The 14,625-nt window shown below is 40.5% G+C and overlaps 1 protein-coding gene across 2 annotated transcripts in view; it reads right to left on the reverse strand.

Annotated features, from left to right (window-relative positions):
* Positions 1-2,044: 2,044 nt before the first annotated feature.
* Positions 2,045-14,625, reverse strand: part of PPARG (peroxisome proliferator activated receptor gamma) — a 56,954-nt gene continuing 44,373 nt past the window's right edge. For both annotated transcript variants that reach the window (XM_066596480.1, XM_066596481.1), the window contains 3 exons: positions 11,984-12,183; positions 7,574-8,024; positions 2,045-2,841 (listed from right to left, as the gene is read on the reverse strand). In XM_066596480.1, the coding sequence (XP_066452577.1) occupies positions 2,594-2,841; positions 7,574-8,024; positions 11,984-12,183 (899 nt within the window). In that variant the 3' untranslated portion in view covers positions 2,045-2,593. The remainder of the gene's footprint in view (positions 2,842-7,573; positions 8,025-11,983; positions 12,184-14,625) is intronic.

Here is a 14,625-nt window from a genome sequence, read left to right on the forward strand (position 1 = left end):
TGGAACGGGGCAGGGCTAACTCTCGGAACTTAGCCCCGCCCCGCCTCCTTTCATTGCAAATAGTGCAGAGGGGTGGAGAGGAGGCAGAGAGGGGGGCGGGAGCTCAGTTCCTGCTCCTGGCTCTTCCATCCTCCCGCCCTGCAGATGAGGACACCGTATATCGGCGTGAAAACCGAGCCGATATACGGTTGTCTGAATTGACCCTAAACCTGATTATTTTGTAGTTCTTTAACTAAAAGCATTGATATAAAAAGGGCTGAAAAAAATCGCTATCATCACAATATGGCTACAAACTACTAGCATGAAAGTGTTCACAGATGTGAAGATAATTCGGAGCGAATAGCTTTGGTTCTGTTTTGACAATGTAATGTTTTGCACAATAAAAAAACTTTGCTGGAAGTTTGTAAAAATATTTTCATCACAAGTCACCAAAGTCACTGTAATTGCTTTAAAATATTTTTCCTTATGCGAGTCAATGCAAAAAATTAGTAGGTAAGTTTTGTTTTTTTTCTATTTGTGGTAACAGTTTTCCATGATAACTATATATGGAATCAGTTGCACATTCCAATACCAAATAAATATTTAATCTTCTATGCTCACCAGGTTAAGTTACCTGATTGCCATATTATTTTAAAGGAGTGTTCCAGTTTTGAAAATTAGTTTTTATATACCCTGTTAAGGAATTTTGTTTATGCTCTGGCCAAGAGATAAAGAAGATATTAGAGAGTGGCTACAAAGAGCATCTTTCATCCAGGTGGACGTCTCCTGCCCCACATTATACAGGGGTCCCATTGATTTTGATGATAACTGTGCAATTTATTTATATCTATTCTATTAATTAATACAGCACCAGCATATTCAGCTGTACAGAGTTTGTGATCCCTTATATCTGTCTTTGTCCAGATTGTGAGAGTCCCAATCGAAATTCCAAAATAACTTTTCATTATGTTTGTGTTGCATAAGTTTTTGTTCTGTGTGCTTTTTTTCTACCTCTGTGTGCCATTCGTTTTTTATGTTCTCAAAAAGAAAAGACGCAAGATGGTCCAACTGATTTTTTTTCCCACTGGCTCCTGGCAACATGAGTAAAAAATGAAGCATATACACATGTAACATTTGTGTTTATTGCAGTTGGCTCCAATAGAATTTCATGGGCAATTTTGTCTTGTGAATACGGACCAAAATAGGGCATGCTGCAATTTTTTTTTACGCAGATAATTGGTCCGCAAAAAAACAAAAAAATCATGTGTGCATAGCTCAATTCACTTTGATGGGTCTTTATGCTGTCTATATTTAATCAGTAACAATTATTAACCACACAGACAGGACAAATGTTGGTATGAATGGACCTTTACTGCCAGGTTCCCCACAGATTAACACTGAAACTTTGGGACCTGCTTATTGAAATGGGACCTTTCTAGCAAATGGACTAAAGCAGACAACTGCCTAAATCAGCTTTGTGGCCAATTGTATCCAAAGTATCAGTTCTAAGTATCAAATTTTCTGGGCTGCCACTTAAAGGGATTTTCTGGTTCCTAATGAAGCAAGGTGCAGTAGATCACGTGTCCTTCCTTATCTTTCCTCTTGGCTGGATATGATCGGATACACATGTTATGTGATAACCAGCTTTTCAAAACAACATGATTTTGTGATACTCAGTCATGAGATGTCTGTCCTATATGTGTCTATTGTGGTCATCCAGTGGTTATGTTGTATGTTGCAGAATCCAGGGGTTTTTCTAGCATATCAAGATTCACAGAGGAAAATTAAATGTCAGATGAGATGCGAAGTGATAAAGTAAACTCTCCAGTAAATATCACCAATCAAATCCAGGAAGAATTGCAGAGTCATTTTAAAAAGATTAAACTAGACAAATTACCCGTTCCCAAATTAAGGAAAAAAATCCTTCTTGACTCCAAGTCTGGCAATCAGAATAATTCCTGGATCACCAAACCTTCTGAAACAGCAAGGACAACTGACGAAAGGACAACTATGTCATATATGTCTAAATTGTGACTCTTGATGGCAAAATCAACTAAGATCCATATTTTCATAAAATATTTTAATATTAAAAGTAATTGTACATGTGCTTTATAAACCAGTTGCATAAAATAGACCAGTTTTATGAATGCTTTACTTCTTTTAAGGCTTTATCACAGTAATGTATCTGTTACTGTTTTCCTCCTAAAAATAGTGCAAATTGTAAAAAGACACAATTAGAAAAGGATAGTTCAGCACAGGTCCCTGTAGTTCTCTTGCAGGAGTGGTGGAGGTTCAGTACAGATCGTTATAAATCTATTACAGATGCTGAGGTTCACAAAATACTTATAGCTGGAAGAGTTGTTTGTAGATCAGTGGCAGGTGAGATTGGACATTCAGAACAAGTCTTTGTAGATCTTTTTGAGATGCGGTTGTAGATTCCACACAAGTCTTTTTAGTTGTGGTTGAATATATAGTAATAATGTGGATAAAGTTTCTGTATATATCCTTATCAACCTCTTGTAGACTTGTGTGGAGACTCAGCCCTTGCAAATTGCTTGCATTTATATAGCAGTTAAAGAAAGACAAATCCTTGTTTAAAACTATAGATGATATTTCAATATAAGTCTTTATAGATCTCTTGCAGGAGTGGATGGAGGTCCATGTCCACCTCAGTTTTCCTTATAAGTTGCAAATACTGGACATGCTCTGTCACAACTTGTCGAAGGTCTGTCATCTTTTGGAGAAGTTTAGCAAAGAGCTGAGAGGAGTCCGGATGGTTCATCTTGAGCTGCAGTTCAAGGGCCTGTAGCAAAGTGTCCTGAATATCTTCTATGGGCTTTACATTTACTAATCCAGGCCGATCTGAATAAGGAATGAGATAAACAGCAATTAATCCACGGCAAATTGATATTTGTGGTCATAACAAGTCATTATACTGTACTGCAAGAGTAATAAATATAATGGAAAATGGCACACGATTGACATACAATTTATATACACAAGTAGACAATTGATATTTATAGGAAGTAACTGTTGTTTCATTTTTTCCATCAATCAATAGTACATACAAAGCTAATAAACTTTATAGTACTCTCATTGTCAAAAAAAAATCAAGCCTATAGAAGGAGTTGTTGGAATTGAATAAAACTTTCTCTATGTGATTGTAATGTTGATATATGTGATTACAATATCAGAGCAAAGGCATCATTTATTGTTGTAAACTGAACCCTTCGAGGGAAACTCTAGTATCTGTCGGGTCGCCCATAACTTGGATACAAGATGTGATACGGACTGGCATGGAGACTCTAGTACCCTGTTGGGCCTCCTCTAGCGTGGATACGAGATCTGATACGAGTGGGCATGGAAACACACAGGTTCTGTATGGTTTCCTGTGGCATATTGGTCCACATTTGTTGTAACTGAGCCTCTAGATCATGCAAACTTGTAGGCTGTCAAAGCTGGCTTCCCAGATGGTCGCATACATGTTCTATTGGCAATAAATCTGGTGACTGGACAGGCCACGGAAGTGTGACAATGTTGTGGAGACATTCCTGTGACCCCCTTCTGTGTGCGGCCGAGCATTACCCTGCTGGAAAATGCCTCTTGGAAGCCGCCATGAGAGGAACACATGTGACTGCAGGATGTCCTGAACATATCGTTGAGCTGTCATTGTCCCTCATATCTCTACCAAGGATAACCAACTGTTGTATGCGATGGCCCTCCAGATCATCACACCAGCAGTGAGGGCAGTGTACCTCTCCACAGCAAAGGTATGATTGAGGCGCTCATCCCTAGGTCTCCAGGCACGAAGATGGTCATCACATTCCAATAATGCGCCCCCTCTCAAACTCTGTTAGCTATGCGAAATCTCTGTCCACAAGCGGAAAAAGAGATCCACTACACACAAGTAGCCTCTGAGAGCCTTTTTATAGGCCAAAGGTGCAACCAGAACCAGTTTTAGGGCTTTAGGTGGTCATTCTAGATGGTTGATTTTATTTTGACAAAGGGTGTATATCTTATTGCAGAAAAATGCCTCCTTCTCCACCAATTAAACTCCTCTTGTCCTCCTTCTCCTGCCTTCTGATTTGATCAATCACTTTGAATTCAGTGGTAAAAATCTGCCTACAGTGAGACAAATATGAAGACAGATTATCAGCTTCCCTGAGAGATCAGGTTACAGTTGCTCCCATAAAAGTGTATGGAAAGGGAGGAGGAGGGAGCAGCAACACAGAGAGTAAAATGCACATAAAACACTGGACTTATGTTTATGAGTTGGGTACATTCATGAAGAGACTACCACCCCTCACCCTGATATTATTCAAATTAATGGGAACTATACACAATACTGAAGAGTTGCCTTAACAACCTGACAGCCCAGGAGGTTAGGCAAAAGAGTATGCCTGGACAACTTTTAATTTCTATACACAAAGAGGATAGATATATATTTTTTAAGAGACACCTTTTTGATCTACAGTCTTGATTGACTCCTACCGTTAGTAGATTAATGAAAGCAAAGCAGTGCATATAATATGATGTCTTCTCTGAAATGTAAGTATTATATTCGCTAGCCTTCATACGGTTGCCTAGGCAATTCATCTTCCTAGCACGCAGTTGTGCCTCTCCATACCCAATGACAAATCAGGCAGAGGAGTATGCCTAGACAACCTCTTTAGTGATAGTGAATGCTCTCATTAAGATAAAGTTTCAGCCAAAAAAGTTTTGAAGCAGGTGCCATTACTCACGCAATCATGACATACAACAGTGTGCCTCAAACGGTTACAATTGAGCAACATGTGGCTGACAACTTGCTGGTAGTAGCGGACACTATTATGTAATAGTGCCACCAGGAATTAAATAGCATTACTAGAACTTGGTACTGGGATTAAAATCATATCACTGAAGTTAACAATTCAATATTAAAAGGGCACTAATTTTTAAGACAACTCATACTCATGTAATAGTCTATGTGTGTCTCATCAATCTTGCAATATACTTCTATTTAAAATGTTGCTGTTTTACCACTGTAAATAAAATTGAAGTGGCTGCCACTAGGTGTCTCCTTTCTAGTCCCTCTGCAATCCACTGTCTATTGTTAGGTATTACGTTTCTGTAGTTACTGAGATGCTAGGATGTGCGGTAGGGGCTATCTTCACAGGCTGTTTTCTGCAATTACCGGCTGACAGATCTGTAGACACAGTGTTCACAAACTCTGCCTTTCCTGCTGTTAAAGCCTGTGTGTGCATGAGAACACACATTACATTGGATTTACAGAATGTCTCTAAATGCCTGAATTGTCCTGCGAAAGCAGAATGGCTGACATTCACCTACTGCCTCCCTGCTGATTGAACCAGAAACAGAAGTCAGAGAAAGGAAGTCAGGACAGTGTACTACTGGCAGAATGCAAGGCTTGCTACACGCTACACCCCTGAAAGTGGATTGCAAACAGCAGGACAGCAGAAAAATGGGGAAGACCATCTGAGAATCAGAATTTCTAAACATGAAACAGGGTGCAAGCAGCTACAAATGAGACTGCTTTGAGTGCACTCTACATTGTTTGCAGTAAGCTTACCACCTACACAAGGTTGGAGAATGGAGATCTCTAACCTGCAGCATGAAATTTTCACAAATTTGCTTTGATCCTACTGTTACCCCACTTGCCATGTTACATTGAATCAAACATAAGAATAAACAGTTCTTTGCTTTTTAACAAGAGTTCGGTATGGACTTATGACAACAGCCAGCAAATGCAGCAGCAGCTGGCCAATAATTCATTGTATGGAATCAGTTATGGATGTCCAGCAGACTTGATTTGGTCAACAAATAAAACGTTCCATAGCATGTGCTGTTCCTTTTATAAAAATGGCAGGTTACACAAAGTTACCTGCATCAACAACGGTAATTTACAGTAATTGCACCTTGTGTCCTATTTAACAGCTGTCTTCTACCACAATGTTGAATTAACAGATACTTGTTATATTTTTATTTGCTTGTCTTTTTATATTTTATGTTGTAAGCCTGGAATGTTCTACTTTAGTACATATAATGTATCCCTTAACTCTATAGTGTTGCAATTCTGAACATTTCAAGAGTACCTAACATTAAAAAAAATCATAATCTCTTCTTTGGCTGATTTATATGTATTAGATGTAGTACAGCTATAAATAGTGGTTCACATTTACTAAAATTGGTGTAGCTTAATGTTAACAGAGGCAGTTGGTGTCACATTCATTAAAAGGCGCATAATATATTTGGTGCACTACGCTTGCTACGATCTATGACTTTTTAAAGTGCTGTTTAAGGCAAAATCTGACATAAACTACTTTGTAACTGTGGGCCTTTGTGTCTGACCTACATCTTTGCCCCCCCCCCCCCCCCCCATTTTTGTATCTGCAAGGAACACATACCGCTGGAATCTGCTGCTCCAGCTCATGGCCCCTCACTAGACCGCTGCAAAGCTCTCGGCTCCTCTCTGCCCTCACTGCTGACAGACGAGGATGAGATCTAATCAGGAGCTTTGGGGCATTACTCTAAATCACATATTGCACTAATACCCAGGAAAACTATTCAGTGGAATTATGAAAGCAATTTTAACGGAAAGCTGTCAGCAAAATTGTATATGGCGTGTGTGTATTATATATATATATATATATATATATAATCTACCATATTTTTCCATGTATAAGTTGCCCCCATGTATAAGACGCACTCCCTACTTTCCCACCCAAAATTAAGAAAAAAAGATTTTATGTATATTGTATGTATGTACTGTATATGTGCTGTGTGTGTAATATATATGTGTGTGTAGTGTGTATGTGTGAGGGTGCAGGCATACTCGCCTAGCCGCACTGCTGCCCTGCTTCTCCATGCTGCTGCTCTGCGCGCCGCTGCTCTGCCTCTCCACTTCAGTAGTGTGACGGAGCTCTCAGGGCTCCCGCACACCCGTGAGCGATACCTTGCTGCCGACATTCATGTAAGTTTTCATCGGATCGTTTCCAACGAAAACTTACATCCTGTGTATAAGATATGGTGCGATTTTTGAGGAAAACATTTGTAAAAAAAAACGCGTCTTATACACGGAAAAATACAGTATATATAATATATAAAATAAGGATTTAGGGCATACACTGTTGATATGCCGTAAATATGGCACCTAAAATAGCACAAAAACAGAAAACAAAAACCTGGTAAAGCATACTAGTTGTTATAGTCTTATAAAATGTCACTTTTTAATTAAAATATGAGTGAAATAATCTTGAATTTATGACATATAATAAAAGGAAAATATTTTATAGGCTATAATTCGAAAACACGCTACGTTCCCCTCATAATCTACTTTTACAAAATGAGTCTGGTTTGAACTTGCTGCTATTATACTTTCTACACCTGTACTAAAGTACACACGGTGAACTTATCCTGAAATGACATTGCTTTCATCTGACATTTACTAGATGGTTATACTTTAACAAATCCTCCCTCCCTGCCCAGTATTGAAGTCATATCTCATAAAATCTACTCATTACCAAGTATAGCTGGGAAGGATGCCATGCTATAACTACCCAGCACACAACACCCACAGGCACCGAATATATCTTACCTCCGCAAAGTATGATGACAGCTATGAAGATGGCGAGGTCACTGTCATCCAATTCTAGTGCATTAAATCTTACGGCAAATTCAAACTTGGACTCCATAAATTCACCAAATGGTTTCCTCAAACTCTTGAGAAATTCTCGGGTCATGAAACCTTGTCCATCGGCGATGAGAACACCATCCTTATTCATGAGAGAGGCCAACATTGTAAATATGATCTCATGTACCCCGTACTTAAGGAGAGTTACTTGGTCATTTAGGTCAAGATTGACAAATCCTGGGATGTTTTTAGCAAATTCAGTGATTTCCCGCACAGATTCCACTGATCGAGATTGACATCTGTGGAAAATGCGAATGGCAACCTCTTCATTTTGCTCCCCATAAGGTGTTAAGTAATTGCACTTGATTTGATCCTCTCCCCTAATCAATGAGTTCATATCATAGATCACCACAGGCTAAAAAGAGAAGACCAACAGTATACATTAGTCATATGTCCACATACCCATAATATTTCACAGATATGCACTGTTACATATTTAAATATGTAGAAGGCCAAGTTTCTGTACTATGGTCCGTCCATGAATATTAGCAAACTGCAATTCAAAAATAGAGATAATATGAGTCATACTGTAATTAGAGATGAGCGAGCATACTCGCTAAGGGCAATTACTCGATCGAGCATTTCCCTTAGCGAGTACCTGCCCGCTCGGAAGAAAAGATTCGGCACCTGGCGGCGGGTGGGGAGCGGGGAGGAACAGAGGGGAGATCTCTCTCTCCCCCCCGCTCCCCCCTGCTCACCGCCGCAACTCACCTGTCACCCGCGCCGGCAGCCAAACCTTTTCTTGCGAGCGGGGAGATACTCGCTAAGGACAATGCTCGCTCATCTCTAACTGTAATGTTTTCAAAATTAGTCAGGACCAAGACTAATTATTATTAAAGATTCCAAACTTTAAAGGGGCTGTCTAAAATTAATAACATTTTGCTGCGTTCTTTCCTTAACAATATCATACCTGTCCACAGGTTGTGTGTGGCATTGCAGATCAGCTCTATTTACTTGGAGATGAGCAGCACTACCAGACACAACCCATAGCCAGGTGTGGTGCTGTTTCTGAAAGAAAGAAGCTATGTTTTACTAATCATGGAAAGCCCCCTCAATGGAAAAACCCACATTATATTGTTATTTGGCTCCAGTTATGCAATGGCTTTACTTCTGTCATGTCTGTCTCTCGACTTTAACCCCTTCATGAAGGCCATATGGCTATATACTTCCTAACTGCAAACATTGCCAATATATGCTGTGTATGGAGTGGGCCCAGAAGCCGAGTCCGCTCCATATACAGTGGGTATCAATTGTCTGTGGCAGTCCACGCCTGCCCACAACAGCCAGTACCAGCATTTAAATATTCAGATCAATCAGGTTTGAGAAGTCCCATACGCCCATTTCCCTACGATAAAATTACAAGGTGCTGTCAGGGTTTCATGGGCGCCTGGGGTCTTCTGAAGCCTCCTAAGATTGCCATGATTGCTTGCCTGAGGCAGTAGGATGTAGGATGTCTGTTAAAATACAGTATAATTTAATACCAGAATTGCATTTTATTGTATAAGCAATCAAACAATCTCAAGTTCAAGTCCCCTATGAAAAAAAGTTGAAATAGATAGAAAAAGAAATTTGCAAATCTTAAAAGTAAAAAAAAACAACTTTTCACAGTCTTCGTATTTAAAATTTACAAAATGTAAAAATTAGTATTGGTGCATCTGTAAAAGTTCAGCTTATTAAAATATCACATTATTAATCCCGCACAGTGAATTTTATTAGAAAAAAATACGGAATGCCAGAACTGCATTTTTTTGGGTCACTCCATCTCCAAGAAAAAATGGAATAAAAAGCAATAGAAAATATGTACCCCAAAATGATCCAAAAACAAAACACAGGTCATCTCACAAAAAGCAAACCCTCAAACAGCTGCATCAACAGATAACTAAAAAAGTTCATGGAGTTAAAAGATAGGGGCAGAAAATTCTTTTTTTAAAGGTATTTTTTAAGCATTACTGCATAAAAAAAACTATGTTTGACATTGACATAATTGTAATAACCTACAGGATAAATATAACATGGCATTTTTACTGCACCGTGAAAACACCCCCCCTCCCCCCACACACACCTAAATGGCATAACTGTCTTTTTTTCTATTTCACCCATTTAAAAAGTTTTTGAAAACATGATATAGTACATTAAAAGGTGTAATAGAAAAATACAACTTGTCCCACAAAAAACAAGCCCTCATATAGTTGGGTCATCTCCCACCTCACCACTATATTCAATCTTTCTCTGACCTCTGGCATTTTCCCATCCTCATTCAAACATGTTATCATATCACCGCTGCTAAAGAAACCGACTCTTGACTCGACTGATGCTGCCAACTATCGACCCATCTCAAACCTGCCGTTTATCTCTAAACTACTAGAACGCCTTATAAGCTATCTCTCAGATAACGCTCTTCTTGACCCCCTACAGTCTGGCTTCCGTCCCTTAACACTCGACAGAAACCGCCCTGACTAAAGTGTCAAACGACCTCCTGACAGCCAAATTGAGGAGCGACTACTCCCTACTGATCCTCCTCGACCTCTCTGCAGCATTCGACACTGTTGACCACAAACTTCTCCTCAGTATGCTTTCGCTCCATTGGACTAAAGGACACTGCCCTCTCCTGGTTCTCCTCCTACCTATCCGACCGCTCCTTCAGTGTCTGCTTTGCTGGCTCTACCTCCCCTCCTCTTCCCCTTGCTGTTGGGGTCCCCCAGGGCTTGGTCCTCGGCCCCCTCCTCTTCTCCATCTACCCAGCCCCCATTGGACAGACCATCAGGAGATTTGGTTTCCAGTACCATCTCTATGCTGATGATACCCAGTTATACACCTCCTCCAGGGACATCACAGCAGTATTCCTCCAGAACACCACCGACTGTCTGTCTGCTGTCTCTAACACTATGTCCTCTCTCTACCTAAAACTGAACCTCTCAAAAACTGACCTTCTCCTGTTTCCACCCTCTACTAACCGACCTCATCCTGACATCTCTATCTCAGTGTGTGGCACCACCATAACTCCCAGACAGCACGCCCGCTGCCTTGGGGTCATATTCGACTCTAATCTTTTCTTCACCCCCTACATCCTATCTCTGGCCCGAACATGTCAGCTGCACCTCAAGAACATCGCTAGAATATGCCCTTTTCTCACCATAGACACGCTAAAAATGCTCACTGTTGCCCTCATCCACTCTTGGCTTGGTTACTGCAAGTCGTTGCTGATTGGCCTTCCCTGCACCAGACTCTACCCTCTCCAATCCATCCTGAATGCGGCAGCCAGGCTCCTCTTCCTGTCCAGCCGCTACTCGGGCACCTCTGCCCTGTGCCAGTCAAATACAGAATACAATTTAAACTCACTACCCTCATCCACAAAGCCCTCCACAGCACCGCCCCACCCTACATTGCTTCCCTCATCTCAATTCATCACCCAGCCCGTGCCCTCCGCTCTGCTAATGAAATCAGACTGAGTGCCCCTTTAATTCGAACCTATCATTCCCGCCTCCAAGACTTCTCAAGAGCAGCACCTGTCCTCTGGAACGTGCTACCAAAAAATATCTGGGCAATCACTGACACGATAAAGTTCAGGCGTGCTCTAAAAACGCACCTCTTCAGGGAGGCATAGCATATCCCCTAAACCAAACCCCTCTGTACTCCGCCTGATAACATGCTCCCTGTCCCACAGACTGCAATCCATGATAGCCGTAATCAACCGGCACCTGCAGTCATCCCGATTCCGCCACTATACAGCTTGACCATTGTCTGTATAGCATCCCTCACTCTCCAACTCGCCATACCGTGCACATCTGCAGCCCCTTTACCTTCTGTATCACCCCATTATCTGTAGTATGTAAGCTCGTTGGACCCTCACCCCTACTGTTTCCATCAATTGATTACTTCATGTAACCGTTGTCTTGTTTTATTTCCCCTGTATTGTAAGCGCTGTGGAATATGTTGGCGCTATATAAATAAAGAATATTATTATATCACCAGAAAAGTTATGATTTTTTTGAAAGTGGGGATGGCATACTAGAACTGCAAAATGTGACCGAAACACATGAGTATCAATAACTCTTGGTCATGAAAAGGTTAAGCATACATCTTAGTTTTTTTTTCAGCTTTCTAAATAGGTTAGACTGGAAGTCCAAACTAAAGACATAATGTGCCAAATAAATATGTCCTGTTATTTTTCATCTATATGAATATCTCAAGATTTCAAAATGTATCACAATTATATAAAAAGAAAATAACCTTCCGAAAATTGTTCCGGTCAAGTCTTACAACAGTAGAGATTACAATCGCAGTAAATCATTTACACTTCTAACTCCCACTTACTGATTTGTCTGTTGTCCTTCCTGTCAATATGGCTCGGGCTTTAGCTTTTGTTGTAGGGAAGGACTTGAGATATGAGTCATATAAATGCTTGGCCAGAACTCGTTGATCAGCGCACTCTGGATTCAGCTGGTCGATGTCACTGGAAATCTCAGCCAGAAGCTTCTCCTTCTCTGCCTGAGGCATCCGTCCAAACCTGATAGCTGAAAACACATTTTTTTTGTGTGTTACTGAGACTGAAATTAACATTATCAACATTATGGAGAGTCACTATATGATGGTAAAACAAGACTGTAGTGTTATAACACTGTAGTATTATAAAACATGCAATAAATGCAGTCCAGTGCATTTAGAGGTGTGTTGTTTTACGCAATATCTCATGCAAAACATGTTTAATCAGTGCCATAATTTTATTGAACTTTGATGACTCCTATCTTGAAATTTTATAAGTGTAGGAAGGAGATGGCAGAAAAATCTCTCCATTTTTATAGAGAATACAATATATGGCAGTGTTTTTGAACTTTTTTTTAGGATACTGATCTCTGAGACAGAGAAACTCCATGACTTGATTAAAAGGTTTCTCCACTTTGGACAGTCACTACTTGTTAGAAAGGTCACTTGACAATAAATAGATTATAGAATGTCCCTCTGCTGGGACTCCCATAAATCTTCTGTAATCTGTGGGGAAACCTGGCGATAGGTGTTCATTTTCCATGCAGAGCCACCGTTCAAATCAATGGGTTATCTATATAATGCAGAATAAGGCAGGTTCTGTAGAGCAAAAACACTCTTTTTAACCTCTTTTCCCCTTGGTCAAGAGATGAGAATCCTGAACAGAGAAGCCCACTCTATTAAAGGGGTTCTACAAGACTTCTACTATAGATGACTTATCCTAAGTATTGCTCATCGATAGAAGATCAACTGTAGTCCGCCGCTTGGGATCCTTACTGAGCAGCTGATCGCCGGGCCAGCTGTCAGTGCAAATCGCAGTGGAAGCAAAAAGCGTCTGTATTGTAGTGGCCCGCTCTGGTACTGCAAGTACAGCTCCCATTATATTCAATGGGAACTGTGCCTGTAGTACCAATGTGGGCTGCTGCAATGCTTACAGTGCTATCTGCTTTCAGTGCTGTCCTCACTGACAGCAGGCCCAGCAATCAGCTGTTCGATGGGGATCCTGAGCGATGGATCTCCGCCAATCAGCTACTGATGACCTATCCTAAGAACAGGTCATCAATAAAGTCCTAGACAACCTCTTTAACCCTTTACAGACCAAGTGCCAGAAATATTCAGCGCTTGGTCCTGGGCTTTAATCCCATACCATAGTAAAAATACGGTGTGGGATTAGAGCTGCTACTCCTACAGTCTAGCAGGAGCAGGTTGGGTGTTTGGTTGTGAGAAACGTCCGAAGACACAAAAGAGAAGACAGAAGCGATTTTTAACCACTTCTGCCTTTCCTTTTATAGGCTACATAGCACTCAATGAGCGCGATGTAGACAATATAGGAAGTGGCAGTGCCGTTTCTTCTATGGGAGCGGACAATCACATTAATGCCAGGGACCCCCAACTTGTCAGAGTTGCAATGTCTTAGCAGATCCCAGCCCAGTTTTCACAGTGACTGCTGTCACTATAGGCGGATGTTTTCCCCTATAACTGGGACTCCATATCCGATCTGTAATCAGAGACTATACAAATTATGTATCAAGGTCCAAAAACAAACTGGCCTATTCCTGTACTTTATTTTAGTGTAAATATAATAATTTTTAAAAATAAAGAACTATAAATTTAAAGCCTTTAACTTTTTCAACACATTATTCCTAAATAAACAAAAAAAGCGGGGAAAAAATTCAGTAAAAGTAGTATTAAAAATAGCCTTATATATCAGGTTAAAAAAATGCAACAAATATCATTTTGGCAGTGCAAGGGAAAAAAATAGAGCCATAAAACTACCACTTGCATAAAATTGCTAAAAAGCGATTGGTCCTTTAGGCCTGAGTCATTTTGGTTTTTAAGGGGTTAACTCAGCATTCACTAACAGGGTATTATAATGGTTTTTGTAAACCGGAAAAACCTTTAAGGTGTGGCTGACAGTAAAAAATCATATTTCAGCTACGGGCGAATCCAGTTCTGTGACGTATGTGCAAATGAAATGTAAAACACACAGTGAAAGTTCCACTGCAGAACCAGAAATGATTCAGAAAGTTATTACATAAAGAATAGCAGTGTTAGAGCCATAACAGACGAGCGTGTTACGTAATACACTCGCTCCAGTGTAATTTTTTTGCGCAGTGAACGAGTGTATTTAGTTAGCGCTCTTGCCCTGATTTAAAAGGCTAATTACCCTAATGCGGTGCCAGTGATCGCGGGTATGCGCTGCGGGTGGGCAGATGTGAGTGTTAGACTTCTATGGGGCTCTTCCGTGCGCAAACACGCAGGTCCTACTTTTTGTGCCCATAAAAATAATGGGCACAAAAAAAACGAAATGAGAATGAATACACTGAAAATCAAGTATCACTGAGTATCACGCTGATCTGTTGAAGCCCTTAGGCTGCCTTCACATCTGCGCTGGAACCTCTATAGAGCATGTAACATACTTTTTATTACCCCTATGTAGGAACATGAAGATAGAACATGCTGCGTTCTTTTTT

This window comes from Eleutherodactylus coqui, chromosome 3, assembly GCF_035609145.1.
Source record: "Eleutherodactylus coqui strain aEleCoq1 chromosome 3, aEleCoq1.hap1, whole genome shotgun sequence".
Classification (NCBI taxonomy): Eukaryota; Metazoa; Chordata; class Amphibia; order Anura; family Eleutherodactylidae; genus Eleutherodactylus; species Eleutherodactylus coqui.